This window comes from Pseudochaenichthys georgianus, chromosome 3, assembly GCF_902827115.2.
Source record: "Pseudochaenichthys georgianus chromosome 3, fPseGeo1.2, whole genome shotgun sequence".
Taxonomy (NCBI): Eukaryota; Metazoa; Chordata; class Actinopteri; order Perciformes; family Channichthyidae; genus Pseudochaenichthys; species Pseudochaenichthys georgianus.
The window spans coordinates 5886384-5903440 of record NC_047505.1 but is presented as its reverse complement, the minus strand read 5'-3'; the positions used below and the strand labels follow the sequence as shown (position 1 = coordinate 5903440).

The window sequence follows — 17057 nt, the reverse complement described above, 5'->3', positions numbered from 1 at the left end:
GAGTCAAATTATATTTTTCTGTTTGTTAATATGAGCCACATCACAGCTCCAATTTGATCCACTGTTAACATAACATATGTATTAGTGCACCTTTAAAGTTGAAGCCTAGTCAAATGTTTTCTGCTTTTACTAGAAGTGCTTTTACTTCCTGCCAGGAGTCATTTTCTTACACTGTGTTGAATTGACGGACAGTGAATCTCATCACAACAAGCTTGTGACTAAACTTCATCATTTCCAACTTCTGTTTGCAGAAGTCAGTTTTTGTACACATCCTGTTACCACAACTGTCAGGGTTAGTAGAGGGTGTGTTAAAGGCAACCAGATCTTACAGGAAGTTGCGCTTTAGCTAAATCATTTTGTGGTGTTTTAAAACTTAAAATAGGGCATGACAAACGCAGCATGTGTTTTGGTCCTGGACCAAAACACATGGTCATTATGAAAATCTTATAATATTTTCATAATGACCATGGAGAGTGTTTATCACTCTCAGTTCCTTTCTTCCTTATGTTAGTTTAGTTTCTTGTAAACCTGACAGTTGGAGCTTCTGTCATTTTCATTTAATTTCAAACCTTTATTTATGCAGGTGAATCCCATTGAGATCATTGATCTCTTTTTCAAGGGTGACCTGCTGGATGTCCGTATGTCACTCAGCACTCTTACCATGGCCTACTGCAGGGGTATTCAACTAAAATTCAACGAGGTCAAGTTAGAGAAAATGTCCCAATGCAAAGGTCCGGAACACCAAAATGTCTAAGTTGCTTCATGAATTAGTGTGATATATATTGAAGTGACCTGTAGCTGTATCAACGTCTGCATGTAATCAACAACTGACTGCCAATCAAATAAAGAAAGTACAATTCAAAAACAACAATATGTATTGTCTATTAACATTGAACTCTACAGATATACAGTAAATACTGTGGATATGTGTAATGTTCCTCTCTGGCTGCATTTAAAAATAAAATAGAGAAAATAAATAAAATAGCTTTTGAAAATATGTGCATCTTAAAAGTGCTTAATTTTAGATAAATACAATCAAGTGTAGCAGCAGCTTGAGTTTATCTTTTTCTTTGTTAACCGTTTCACATCATAACTTAACAGTTTCAGACGATTATAGAACAACATCAGTCTTTACACATCATAACAATTGAACAGTTTTAAAGTTTCTCTTACTTTCCCTCTTATATTGCAGTCCCTCACTCACTTTGTTTTAATTCAGTGTAAGAATTGAGCTGGAGCTTGTCCTGCCAGGAGTTTGTAAATCTGGGCTGAAATGGTGTCAGGGCCATTCTCATACACACATGCAGGTGCTCATTGGTTACAGTGATGCAAACACAGGTATGGTGAAAAAAGAGAGAACTATTCGAAGCAGAAAAAAACAGCGTAATATACCATCTGACAAAGGCCTGTGCTATAATGCTTCAATTAACTGGCTATTCTTTATAATATACTCAGATCAATAGGAGACAGAGATGTTAAGTTATAAATCAAGGGTTTTTATTATTATTTACAGCAGGGGTGGGGAACCTTTTTCCTTTCAATATTTACAACATCCTCCGAGGGTCGTACAAATGATTGAACTCAACCTCTGCTTAAAAAAACTAAAATCACAGCCCATTCATTTGGCCTTTCTTTCATGCTGTGCAAAGAAAAAGCAACCTCTTAATCCAGATATCTCACCATGACTCACGTATGCATGCACGTGCACGGTGTGGCATGACCACCAAAACAGAAAGATATGGACACAAGATGTGTGCAAATGTATTTAGTATCCTATCCATGTGAACATGATTTAAGTGGGGGGGGGGGGGGGGACCCTAACCTCCTCTAGGGGGTCCGGGGGCATGCTCCCCCGGGAATATTAAATATTGAAGTTAAAAGCATCAATCTAGTGCACTTTGAGAGCAACATGAAGAGATCTATGGATACATCTTTCAACACCCATATGAAACAGAACTGTAAGCAGATTTTTCTTTTGGATATTTTACAAATCACTCCCCTTTTAAACTCCATTCTTGTTATTTTGAACAACTTTTTTGTTACCGTCATATAGTATTTTATACCTGTTTTTCATTTAGTCTCATTAATGACTATATAATGATCATATCAAGGTGTGCCTTGAGCTGAGATTATTTGAGCCTCTCAGGAGAGAGCTCTCTTCCACCTGGTTGTAGAAAAGCTCTTTAAATTCGTTAGCATAGCTAGCTAACCAGATGCTAATAACAACAGATCGCCACAGTGCTTACAACTAAAGACCCAGCCACATAAACACTGTGGCATATACGGCTCCTTATGGGCACTGCAATATTTGAAGGGCTGGAGCGGCGTTCCGGTGCTCTCTGTCAGCACTTCTTTCAGATGAGACATACCACGTGATGACACGTTACGCTCGTGTTGTGTTCAAGGAACCTGTCCCTGGCCAGGAAAAACAGGTACTCACTTGTTTAATTATTTTTGCGGTCTAGATTTCTTCTTCTTTTTTGAAGTGAGAAGTTGTCCGTCATTCGGACTGACGGACGGACTCCCCACCCCCCACCCCCAAAACGAAAACTCTTCGGTTCTCCACGAATTACACAAGTCACCCAAAATCAGCGTTAAAAAAGCGGGAGGCGCCGAAAAATCCCCTATTAATGTATTGATTATAGCTCCGGGTCCGTATAGGTCGGCGTCTGGGTCCGGATCCGGACCGCGGTCCGCCTGTTGCCAACCCCTGTCCTACTGTATACACAGAGCTCTATTTTCCACACAAGGCTCTCTCAGCTCACCTTATTTCCGGGCTTGGAGGAGCGGATCAGTATCAGTCTGTGCTTCTTCTTGAAGGGACTCTTTAATTCGTGACATTTATCATAGTTCTCCAGGTCAAGCCTCTCTAAGCAGTTCTTCAGATCCTGCAACACACATTTACCAGTCAATCATCTGCAAATCTGTCATTTCAAATAGAAGACAAATAAGGCGACATCATTTTTTATTTTTTTTATATCAACAAATATCGCAAAAAAACAAACAACCTGCTCACGACTACTGTTGTCCTGGTGACCAATATAGATTCATGATAATGAGATAGAATATGTGATGTAGGTTTTTATTCTGAATAACTGACTGTATTATCTTTGAGAGCTTTCTGTGATATGTGAATGCAGAACAGAGTGTGATGTAACATATTCTAGGATGCCCTTGTCTGTAATACATTAGCTGTTTAATTATAGTTGTAAGCACACAATTACCCAAAAGGCTCTATTTCAACAATCATAACATATTACAAAGCATTTTACATTGCCTCATAACGTAATGTCTCATATTACTTCAGAATTGGTGATCCCTCACTGACCGTTAACAGTTAATAATACCTTTTTTTCATTTGACTTAAAGCAAAAAATTAACACTTATAGTATAACAGGTTGTAATGAATTGAAATTCCATGGTCATTATGAAAATCTTATAATATTTTCATAATGACCATGGAATTTCAATTCATTATGATGCACTAAACTATAAATAAAAGTGCTTGTAAGCTGATTTGATTGCATGTTAAGTATGTTCATAATGAAATATATACTATAAAATGCTCTGAATATGACAGTTATATAACTCTGTACTGTAAAATGGTGCAATTTAGTGAAAAAGTGGAATGAGTAGGAGACATAACAGTGGTGTACCTCATTTTCATACACCACGATCTCCGTCTTCTCCACATGGACGTAGCGCTCCTTGTAGCTGGCCAACAGTCTGCCGGGGGCCTTCTTCACCCAGCCTTCCTTACCCAGGAACTTGGGCTCTTTTCTCCGGGCTGGCTCCTCTTTTGCACTCTGCATGATGGAGGAAGGAGAACACATTTAGGACAGGATACAGAATAACATTATGTCTGTATAGGAAAGGACTCTAGTCTTATCTGTATGGTTAGCTATAGGCGCTATACTATATGAGTAAACTATATGTTAACGTTGTTGAATATTGCAATGACGATATATTGTGATAAATAAAAAGATATTTAAGTGTAGTCCAATGTTTTTACTTTAATGCTAAAATACAACATAGTGTTGTGATAGAAAACTATTTCAAAAATACAATATTGTATGAACAAATTGTGTGGTAACTGTTGCATAGTCCCTTTCCTAAAATGTCAGGTTTGTTTAATTTGTGTTTCAATGTCATGAGAGTTTTTGATGATTCATGCTGTCTTTCTTTTTCTGTAAGTGAGATAAACAAATTAAAAAGTAGAACTGAAATATATTTATGATGTTATACAGTAAGATTTATTAAAGGATATTTATTTTACTAAATTGTACTTTTCGATAGTAAGAGTGCCTCAGGGAAATCATTTTTCTTTTGGCCCCCATATAGAGCCCCCAAAATCTATTTAGGAATATGAACTAATGGCGCTTTTCCACTGCAGGGCCTCACACGGCTTAGTACGGTATAGTTAGGCCTTGGTAGGCCAGGCTCACTTTATGCTGCGTTTCCATTACAGTTTATTAGCTGGGGTAGTAACTATAGTAACGCAGTGTAGGCGGAGCCGTGACGTCATCTTCAATGAGAACCACAAAACCAAACATCAGCCGTTAGCTGTTAGCGCTCAGAGCTCACAGCTCCTCATATCTGTTCAGAAACTAGACAAAAGTTAAACAAGTACAAACCAGACTGTCTGTGTCATGGCGAATACAGTCGCTGGTTTATTTATGTCTATATAGGCCGTTGTTGTGAGTGTGTGGACGGTCAGAGCATATACAACGTTTGCTTAGCCGATCTCCATTCAGAAAACACGCATTTTAAAAGTTTTTCCGCCTGCTGTCTGTCTGCAGACTTGTCAAAGCATTAATTCATGGTTTGTACTAACCGGTATCAGTATGTTGTTACTTCGGCATCATTTTGAAACGTGTATTACAATTAAATCACGGTCAAATATGTTCATTGTGTTGTAGTTGTAGCCACTCACGTCACTAGTGTAGCATATTCAGCCCGGTTGTTGGCCCAGAAAGAACCACGATTTTGGAGGGCCATAAAAACTGTGAAAAGGTACCCCTAGTGGAAACGCAACAAAAAACGGGCCGGGTTTGGCACGGCACACTTAAACCGTGCTCCGCGCTGCAGTCGAAATGCGCCATAACTTAGCATATTATAGATATAGATATCGTCACTGTTATAATGTACTTTATGATGACAGCAGTGTCTGGTGTGATGAGTGGACGTATGTGTGTGACTCAGTTAATGATTTATTAGTAAGACATCAGCTTTTCATTTGTAGAGACTTCTTCCTGTTTCAACACTGTGTCTAATTATATCAGCTCCAATGGTCAAGGCAGAGACCAACCATTTCCTAAATTCTGAGTAGATGTTCTAAATACTGCTTCTAACCACTTGTAGTTCTATAGTGTGAGACATGGTGGGGTTTTTCTTAATAAGACTAAGAAAAATGTGGTTATGAAGCGGGGAGGAAGAACAAGTTCTGCTAAAGCAGTTTGGTGTTAGAGAACTGAGGCTTGTAAAGAGCAGCAGCTCTTTCTAACTATCAGGCATTTTCATTTCTGCCCTCTTTTCTGAAAACACACACACATTTAGCTTTAGACACTATCACCTTTCTAACATTAGCCTTTCATAGTACATGTTTTCACATCACTATTTGTGCACAGATGGGTGGTTAGGTGATAGTCTTTCACTTCCGGTTACAAAGCAGCCAGAAAGGGCAGTATCAGGGCACAGAATGAAGACAGCAGCTGCTAGGCAACACGAAACACAGTCACTGTTGTGATGGATAATGAAACTCTAAACAATATATAAGGAACTGAAACATCAACATTCATTACGAAAATGGAACTGCTAATGTTTGCCAGTATATGCAACATCATTTCAAAATGGAAGACACTTAGAACATCTTTAGAGAAATGTCAACTGTTACAAAAGATTTCAACTTTACTAGTAGACAATAAATAAAAATGACAATAAGCTTCTATTTGATGTATTAACACACGTTAAAAGAAAAAAGCTAACTATGCGAGCAACACCACGGGAGCAGCTGCTATCGAGTGCGCTAGAATTTGAAAGTACGCAGCCGAAAAAAATCTGCACCTTCCTTCAGACTTCCTCACAGAGCCCCTCCTCCAACACACGAACATGACCAATGAGGGCACGAGATGAGTTTGTGCCCAGATGGAAGGCTGACAGGCAGGTAAGCCATCCAGTTATTTTGCCGGCTAAGATGATTGGTCGTGCTTTTTACAGCACTACGGCTTCCACAGATGAATTTTTTTAATGTATTTTTTGTCAAAGCATTTCATATATTCATTGCTATCGGGATGTTAAGAGTAGGGCTGGGCGATTTTTTCGGTTTTCACGATTAATTTGCATTTTTACTTTCCTACGGTTTGTGAAATGGCTGAACCGAAAAATCGCGATTTTAAAACATTTCTAGACTCCGCAGATTTGTTTTGCTTTAAGGGACTCCGTAGTAGCTTACTCTCTCACTTTCCAGAACGCGCTCAAAACTCAGCCACATTGCCTGTGACTACCCGATCTGCAGCTCTGCCCGATCTGCTGTTGTTATGCTGTGTTCGTTGTTCGTTGTTGAGCATAACAGAGGACTCAGACATTGTACATTACATATATAACTAGGGATGCACGATAATTATCGGCCCGATAATTATCGGTCCGATATTAGGAATTATGACGTCATCCCGATAAACCGATAACAGTATTAATAGCCCCGATAATATACAATATTTTTTTTGGGTAAAAAAAAAGAAAAAAATACTGCGGTGTGGGTGGATTGGGATGAGGGACGCTTGTTTTTCACTCGGCTCCTCCCGTTTTGCCAGTACTGTGGTGTTAGTGGTTTAGGAAGAGGGGAGTTCTTCACAAATCCAGCGCTCCCTAATACTTCGAACCTGATCAGTCACCTGAAACATTGCCATCGCTACGATGGTGTGTTAAAAGCGTACGAAGACAATAATACAATACAGTGTGTGTGTGTGTGTGTGTGTGTGTGTGTGTGTGTGTGTGTGTGTGTGTGTGTGTGTGTGTGTGTGTGTGTGTGTGTGTGTGTGTGTGTGTGTGTGTGTGTGTGTGTGTGTGTGTGTGTGTGTGTGTGTGTGTGTGTGTGTGTGTGTGTGTGTGTGTGCGCGCGCGTTGGAGCTATGTGCAACTTAAGGCATATGCTCTAACCGGAGCAGCCTGGACGCTGCAATCATGTTGCCGAGTGTGCTGACTTCTCCTACAATGTCCCGCTGTCTGCTTCCTGCATAAAGTCAAGTGCTCGGCGCAGTTGTGTGGATAGAGCGCTCCTCTGTTTTCATTTAAACAGCTCCTTATATCCGTTAGCGCAGCTAGCTAGCACCAGATGCTAACAACAACAATGCACTAAGGTCTCTCTCTTGCTCGCTCGGACCACACGTACACACACCCTCCCGGTCCTCCAGATGGCCAGTCGGTGCCTGCCGGTGAGCGTGGAAGTGTGGTCTGCCACAAGCGGGCGGCAGGAGCAGGGCTGTCAGCATCAGCTTGTAGATGGTATTTTAAACTCGATGCGCTCTGAAGCTACGGGGCGGCCGTGGAAAAAAAATACACATGCTTTAATCGCGTTAAAATAATTAGTGGCGTAATTTTAATTTTTATTATCGGTATCGGTCTTGAGAAGCAGGAAATTATCGGTATCGGTATCGGTTTCAAAAAACCAATATCGTGCATCCCTATATATAACTAAACACGCCTTTTCTCCTCCTCATCTCTTTCATGACTTTTCATTTAATATGGTTTTGAACGCTGTAATCAATACTCAAGACAGGAAAAACGTCACGGCTGGTTTCATTTCTGGTAGTTCCGGTTGTTGTCTCATGCTACCCACGTCTGTGGGTAGCACGCCTTCATTTAATATTCAGCAATAATAATATCTCGACGTCTATACAGTAGTTGTAGTGTTGAAATCAGTAGGTTTCGGTGTGCAACACTCCATGTCATATCGCTACTAAATTCACCTCTATAGTAAATGGTATATTAGCCACATGCTAAATGCTAACCGGAGATGAAGGATTTTCAGAATAAAAGCTTAACAACTGCGCACGAGAACTTCTGGTTTTTCAGTATAAAACAGCATTTAAACTGACAGTATGTTTAAGGTACTTTATGCCATCAAAAACATTGATTTTAATTTATAACACTGTGCGCATGTGCAGAGCTGCAGATCGGGTAGTCACATAGCCTACTACAATCACATTCACCGCTTCACCGACAGACGTACCATAAAAATGTCCACGAACACAGATGAAGAACTCATTCCTAAAAAAGGTGCTACTTCAGTTGTATGGAAGTGGTTCGGGTACAAGCGGTCATACATAGAACAAACAACTGTTCTGTGTAAGGTCTGTAGAAAGACAACTCCCTAGAAAGTTAAAGGGATGTTATTTTGTTTGAGGGTATTTTTTTATTATCATTATTTATTATTTGTTGTATTTCATTTTACAAGTTTTTTCAGGGATGGCCTAAAAGAGATTTTTTTTTCCAGTTTGATTTAAAAAAAATCTTTGCACATTAATGACAGCCAAGTGCCGTGGTGCTGTTTTTATTTAATTTTTTTTATTCTTGAACAACTGATTTGTTCACATAGGCCTAGACTACTTTGTATTGTGTTAATAAAGAAAATATGTATTTAAATTTTGCCCTGGTCTGGTTTGTTTAGAAAAAAACTGAAAAAACTGAAAAAATCGAGGTTTAAATCGAAAATTGTCCATTAGTTAGAAAAAAAATCGAGATTTTATTTTTAGGCCAAATCGCCCAGCCCTAGTTAAGAGCATTCCATGGAATATAACAACAAGTGTTTCTGAAGAGAATTACCTACCCCATCTACCCCAACGAAAAAGTAAGAATGACCCCTCCAAGGGAAGACCTTATACTGTAGATCTGATCAATTGAAGGCAACAAGTCCTCCGACCCATACGACCAAATAAGTAATTTTCAACAATAATACAACCTACAGGAACGTTTCCTAGCATAGTAGTTTTAACGTAACGCTTGCAGTTTTAAAAATGATGTTTACATTGTAAAACGGTGGATTTTCAAAACACAACTACTTGGTTAGGTTATATATTTCTGTGAGACTTCTTTCAATGCTAATCAGTATCAGTTCAGCATTCAGATTTTTGCAAGGCCTACATTTAACACTGCCAGTCACAGGCATACAACACTGTGACTGCCAACCTCGGAGAAACACAGACTAGTTTCTGCATATATATATATATAGACTTGTTGACTGTTGAGGAACCCCCAAAACTCCTTTCTCATTTGGACTAAAACACTGACTGAAGTGCAGGTGTCTGCAAAATTCACAGCCTTTGTTTCTGTTGGGGGAACTTCCACAGGATACCATTTTAATTTTTTGGGATTAGGTTGGAGGTCATCAACATGTTTTTCCACTCTCACTTAACTGCAAGTGTTTGGACTTGGTAAACAGCAGTGCAGCTGCAAAAAAGGGAACGCCAAGCAGGGAGGAGAGAGGTGCCAGACGGAGAGTGAGAAGGGCCATAAATAAAAAGGCTACTTTGTCAAACCGCCTTAATACAGCGTGATATACTGTAGTGCAACTACAACTACATAAAGACATAGCAGTCTCACTGTTCAGTTCAGGAAACAGCCCTCAGACACATGCATCTGACATGGATGAACATGGACAGAAATGGATGGGGCTTGGTGGATCACTTCAGTGCATTGGGCGTTGATCAACTCATGCAACAGTGAGAGGTTTCCATTACCCAGAACTCAGGTGACTACCATAGCTCTGTGCTGAGATATCAGATCATATGTTGGTCTAACACAGGAAGTCTGCTCTGCACTGAAGCATGGACCTGACCAAAACTTTGACCCAAAACTGTCCACACACACGTTTGCACAATCTATTAGCTGTCCTCTCTGCGGTGTTGTGGTGAACATTCAAATGTCATCTACCAGAGAGAAATAAAACACAGAACAAGTGGTAAAGCCATTTTAAAAGCTACAGTTAAGGTATCTCATGCTGGGTCTTCAAAGAGGAAGAGAAAACAGAGTGCAGGGTTTCGTGGAAGAGGCACACCTTAGCAGACATGTGTTTTCTGATTTTTTTAGGTCAGGGAGCATCTGGCATTCATAATGTTTTAGGCTGACCTGCCCAGCTTGAAGTCACCACAAGCCTCACTGGAGCTCACTCTTTACCACCGCTAACCCCTCACAGCTGAGGGAAGACAGTGGAGCTGAACAAATGTGTTGTTCTGCTGGTATAATGTGCCTTAAATGTTACTGGCAAATCACTGACATCACTACCTCTGCTTGACTAAGCTACCTAAAAGTTTTCATTTCAAATGACTCAAATCAAATATTTTAGACTCCCTCTTGAGGATATACTTCCTGTTTTGTGCCGTTGCAGCCAATGTTGTTACAGCCAAAGGTATTGCAATAAATGATTGGAGTGTACCACATATGACTGCAGGGTTGATGGAAGTGTCCACACCCAACTATCAGAAAGACATACAGGCTTACTCAGTGTTGCATTGGGATTTCTAAGCACGTCAGTCACTTTACACAATATGTGCATTATAACATGCTAAAAACGATACTGTTTAAGATGAGACAATACGGCTTCAGATCTACATTTCACAGCACAGACCACAGGTGGGCCCAGAAGCCACCAACTTACATTTAAGTTGTGTTCTGTATTTTACTGTCATGTAACATACAGTCAAATGAAAAACAACCCTCCACTGCGTTTCCTCTATTATGGAGACTGGATATCTTTCTACTTGTATATTTTTAACGTAATTATCTTCATGATTTTTATTTCAATACATTTCTGTTAATCTATCACAACAGGAGGTCAGGTGAAATAGGGTTATTGAGCCTATATCAACTAGAGAAAGCCTTCACGTTTGCATTCGATAAGCAAGGATACTGTTTGACTATTGGCTGTCATTTAAATTCGGTCATCTGATATCCGAACCCAGTTCAGTACATTAATAGCTATGTATTTATTTGTTACAATTTATGTTGGGAAAGCCATGTTAAGGCAATACTTGTATAGCTTTTGCGTAAAAAAATACTCACTTCGACACATTGAGGCACACAGCTTATAGATAAACACTGGTATCAAAAAGTTCTTGTTACCAGAACATACTTAAATCACAGGTATTAGTATAAGTATTAAAAAAAGTGGTATTGGTGCATACCTAATTTGCAGTATAGAATCAGAATCATAATTACTTGCCAAAAAACTGACCTATAATCATTGGATCTATCTTGACCAACAGTGAAAGTAACAATCACTTTTCAATATGTTTTTCAATATGTTTGCTCATGTGACGGTGATGCAAGACTGAATCAGAGGAAATCTATTTTTATAATGCTGTCATGGCCATGTGTTAACATCTATACTCACCCACACCCTCACTCTTCATCACGTTTTTCCTATCACAGTTAAGTCTTAAAAACGGCTATATTTAACCATATATCGAGCCGATCGTCCATTTCCAATGGCTTAATGTAATTGTTTGCCTGACTGGCCATTGTAATCGGGCTCTTTGAAGATACAAAAATCCACGGTTTTCTTACATTTCTGATCGGATTGGCAAAAACTTCAGAATTTGTATTGACCGCCGTTCAAATGACAGTGTTGTTTTCCCCAAAAAGTGGGCGGAGCTGTACTTTTTACCCGGAAGTGACGCATTTGTTACTCTCATGTATGGTGCAAATGCTTTTAAACGTATAAATGTAAATAAAATAAAAAAATATGTAAATATGTAAATAAATGGTTTATTTTCACTGTTGATTAATCTCCCTTTTTGTAGAGACTGCTAAATAAATTCAACACAAACTAAAAAGAGAAGGCAATACCTGATCCTGAAACAAAAGGCAATCACCAAAGTACATTTAAATACTGGCTCACAGACAACAACATAAGCTTTCTTTTGACGTTACCATTCCCGTGCAGAACTTCTGTTTTTGTTTTGACCCGTCACATTTGTATGCCTGTGTGTTAGCAGATATGTAACAAATGACCCACAGTGTGGTGCAGCCTGGATAAACAGAGATACCGTTGGACTCTACCCAGCCTCAAAAGCCTCAGCCCCTTTCTACAACATGACCATAGATGTGGTAAAACATGTGAAAATATCGGGGATTTTGAAAGATGGGGACAGACACTCTTAAGATGCATTCACATGATATCCTATTTGCTCTTTGCTCACTTTGAGGTTGGGCACAGAGCCTTGGAGGGAAAATAGTTATTTAAGTTTCCAAGGTGATACAACCAAGGTAATGCTCTTTTCAAAAACTAAAAAGACACCAGAGACTATTTTAGATATTGTAACTACGCAAGGAATACACATTGAAGTGGTTACCTGTTACAAATACCTTGGTATCTGGCTTGATGATTGTCTTACTTTTAAACTTCATGTCAATAACCTGCTTAAAAAGCTGAGGGTTAGGCTAGGTTTCTTCTACAGGAACACGTCCTGTTTCTCGCTTGAGGCCAGGAAAAGGCTCTGTGACCTTTGACCTGTGCTGGACTCTGGGGATCTGGTCTATATGAATGCACCTGCCCATTGCCTGGTCAAGTTAGATGCTGCGTATCACAGTGCTCTGAGATTTGTGACAAACTGTAAAGCATTAACCCATCACTGTACCCTGTATGCAAGGGCTGGTTTGCTTTCACTAACTGTACGGAGGCTCAGTCACTGGTACATTTTTATATACAAAGCCATGTTAGGGAAACTTCCATCTTATATCTGCTCCCTGATCTCACGGAGAATTGTAAGTGGCTACTGCCTGAGATCGAATGCTGTGGTTTTATTAAATGTGCCAACGGCTAGGACTGTCTTAGGGAAGACAGCTTTTAGATGCGCAGCTCCTCTGTCTTGGAACAGTCTGCAAATTAAATGGAAACTGAACAATCTGGTGCCACTAAATGTTTTTAAAGCTCGTTTGGATGCTACTCAATCGGAAGCTATTGGTACCTGTTCATGTGGAAAGTTATTGGAAATTGTAATCCCTGTAATGATGCTGTATGATGTCCTTTTTGTTGTTCTGTTTATGTTTTTATGTTTCATGTGGAACCTTGAGCAGGTCTCCCTTGAAAAAGAGATCAATGTCCTCAATGGGATACACCTGAGTAAATAAAGGTTTGAAATGAAATGAAGGTAACGTTCCCTGCTAGCTTGCTCCGCCAGAGGCGCGGGAAGGTATTTTGAGTGGGGGTGCTGAGGTGCTGGACTCCAGTGAGCACTATAGAGCACGCACAAAAGCACTCCCCACACGCAAACACAGTACACCCGCGACTGTTACAATGAAGGCTCGATAATCAGCTCACGGCATATAGGCAGGGGTAAAGTGCTATTTTTACAAGTGGGGAGCGGACCTCACCTCCTCTAGGGGGGTCCGGGGGGAAGCTCATTAAGAGATCTATGGATACATCTCTCAACACCCAGATGAAACAGAACTGTCAATTTAGATTTACTTTTTCTTTATGGATATTTGACAAATCACTCCCCTTTCAAACTGTATTCTTGTTTTACTGCCATATAGTATTTCATACCTGTTTTTCCTTTATTCTCTTATTTGTTTTATAACGATAATGATCATATGAAGGTGTGCCGCGGAAATAATCTTTTGAATAATTTGTGACCAAACCGTTTGACACCCATTGAGATAACTTAGACTAAAGTGAACTATCTAAACACTCAGAGAGTCCTTTAGCTCACCTGAGCCTCTCAGTCTGAGAGGAGAGAGCTCTCCTCCAGCTTGTCGTGGAACCAACAGCTCCGTATGTCCGTTAGTGCAGCTAGCTAACCAGATGCTAACAACACGGTCCCTGCTGCTGGCACCGGTCCCTCCCTCTCTCTCTCACACACACTAAATGCGCTATGTCCACACACACACACACACACACACACACACACACACACACACACACACACACACACACACACACACACACACACACACACACACACACACACACACACACACACACACACACACACACACACACACACACACACACACACACACACACACACACACACACACACACACACACACACACACACACACACACACACACACACACACACACACACACACACACACACACACACACACACACACACACACACACACACACACACACACACACACACACACACACACACACACACACACACACACACACACACACACACACACACACACACACTTTTATTTCCATGCAACTCTCTGATGCGGCTTTCACACCAGCGCTTTTCAGTTTCTAGCTCCGAGTGGGAGCTTTTCTGGTTCAGCTCCGGTTTCCCTTTTCAGCTCCCGCTCTGTGCACACCGCCCACTGGCGCCCCAGAGCTGCCCTTGCTGCGTCATGACGTCACCGTTTACATCGCTGATTTGCCCCACAACGGCAGCCATTACGGCAGCTCACAACAACAACAACAACTGCGTCGGGTCGATGATCGTGTTGCTTTTAATCACACGAAGCCAGAATAAATTGAATAACGACTTCTCCAACCTTATACTTTTCTCCAGAGTGCCGTGGTTCATTGTTTATTAATGTGTTTCTGCAGCATTTACCGACCGCTGCAGTATTGGCTGCTCCTCCACAGGAGTTTATTCTCCCGTTAGCTCCCGGTTAGCTCACACTGCAGCGGCCGCTCTAAAGTATTCACTGTCTGACTCACACAAGCAGCTGATGCATATCCCCAGTTCCCCTTAGCCTAAGTGAATGTGTGTCAGTCTGAATTGACACTGTTTGGTATCACAACGCTGTTATGAAAGTTTCTCTGGTATAAAACGGGTGATGTTAGCATAGCAACTAGGGATGCACGATATTGGTTTTTTGAAACCGATACCGATACCGATAACTTCCTGCTTCTCAAGACCGATACCGATACCGATAACCGATAATAAAAATTAAAATTACGCCACTAATTATTTTAACGCGATTAACGCATGTGTATTTTTTTTCCTCGGCCCCCCTCAGAGCGCATCGAGTTTAAAATACCATCTACAAGCTGATGCTGACAGCCCCGCTCCTGCCGCCCGCTTGTGGCAGACCACACTTCCACGCTCACCGGCAGGCACCGACTGGCCATCTGGAGGACCGGGAGGGTGTGTGTACGTGTGGTCCGAGCGAGCAAGAGAGAGACCTTAGTGCATTGTTGTTGTTAGCATCTGGTGCTAGCTAGCTGCGCTAACGGATATAAGGAGCTGTTTAAATGAAAACAGAGGAGCGCTCTATCCACACAACTGCGCCGAGCACTTGACTTGATGCAGGAAGCAGACAGCGGGACATTGTAGGAGAAGTCAGCACACTCAGCAACATGATTGCAGCGTCCAGGCTGCTCCGGTTCGAGCATATGCCTTGAGTTGCACATAGCTCCAACGCGCGCGCGCAGACACACACACACACACACTGTATTGTATTATTGTCTTCGTACGCTTTTAACACACCATCGTAGCGATGGCGATGTTTCAGGTGACTGATCAGGTTCGAAGTATTAGGGAGCGCTGGATTTGTGAAGAACTCCCCTCTTCCTAAACCACTAACACCACAGTACTGGCAAAATGGGAGGAGCCGAGTGAAAAACAAGCGCCCCTCGTCCCAATCCACCCACACCGCAGGATTTTTTTCTTTTTTTTTACCCAAAAAAAATATTGTATATTATCGGGGCTATTAATACTGTTATCGGTTTATCGGGATGACGTCATAATTCCTAATATCGGACCGATAATTATCGTGCATCCCTAATAGCAACCGAAGCTAAACTGACTACTTGCATCCGATAGCTGCAATAATACAAAACAACACGTCTGCCTCTCTCCACAATGATCGATAACAGCGAACGGATGGTCAAAGTAAGGCACAAATAAACAGAATCACACGAAGCCTGGTTAGTGTTGCCTGACTTTATAAAGTGTGTTTATAGGCACTACTGCTTGTAGGCAGGCATAACAGTCGACCCATGGGAGGTGGGTTTAGTTTCCTGCACGCCTCGACGTAAGAGAGACGTAAGCGACGTCACCTCTTAGCTCCAAAGCTCTTGCCTCTGGACCGACAATTTTTTGGAGCTGGAAATGAAGCGGATTCCGGAGCTAAGAGCCGGCGCAGCTCCGGTGTGAACTGGAAAACCCGGCGCTTTTCAGGCTCTAGCTCCGAGCCGGAGCTGAAAAGGCGCTGGTGTGAAAGGGGCATGATTGGTCTGGTGTCTTGCCTCTGTTGCATTCACTGAACACGGGAAATTACAGTCCTGCCGTCCTCTCTAGTGTCATGATGAGGTTCACGTAAAGCACGGTTAATGTATTATATTATTGAGGTAGAATTGTCCGGTGCTACAGAAACAACATCCGGGGCAGGCCAAAATATTATTTTACCAACAATGTGGAATTTATTGGCTACATATTACACAGATTATGCACAGCGGGAGCAGCAATAACTGTCAAATAATAATTCAGACAGGGGAGCTCTGCACCCCCTGCCTGCCGCTAGGGGGTGCTGCAGCGCCCTCAGCACCCCCCTTCCTGCGCCCATGTGCTCCGCTACATATACTGTAGCTGTCTCCTCATTGGTTGCGCATCGAAAGTTCAGCAGTGAATTATAAAATATTTGGAATTGAGAGCGGAGCCAGAGAATCGTGCAATAGAAAGATAAAGATCAATAGAGTATCCAAGGAATACACAATAGAATAGGGGATGGACGTCACATCCTCTAGGGCAGGGGTGCCCAACCTTTTTTGAACCGAGAGCTACTTTTAAAGTAGCCAGTCTGCCGAGATCTACCAGTCCAAATAGAGAGGCGTAGCCATTACTGACAGCCTACTACCAGGTAAATACACACTTCTACTTGTATAACACTGACCTTTGTACGATTAATACTTCTTAAAATACTGCAGATCCTTTATCTGACCTCTTTCTAATCTACACACATACAAGTATTTAACTGAAGTTACACAACAGTGTTGTTGATACAGAGTTGGAGTGTATTCACACGTCACACTACAGTGCGTAATGTTTTCAAGAAACATTGAACAGTGCTGCCACATATGACAAAAAAGGAAAGACTCT

The 17057-nt window shown here is 41.3% G+C and overlaps 1 protein-coding gene across 1 annotated transcript in view; it reads right to left on the bottom strand.

The window, feature by feature from the left end:
- plekho2 (pleckstrin homology domain containing, family O member 2) overlaps positions 1-17057 on the bottom strand; it is a 38173-nt gene that overhangs the window by 15719 nt on the left and 5397 nt on the right. Inside the window, exons 2-3 of the mRNA XM_034106426.2 lie at positions 3657-3806; positions 2766-2888 (exon numbers count right to left, since the gene is read on the bottom strand). Coding sequence (XP_033962317.1) covers positions 2766-2888; positions 3657-3806 — 273 coding nt within the window. The remainder of the gene's footprint in view (positions 1-2765; positions 2889-3656; positions 3807-17057) is intronic.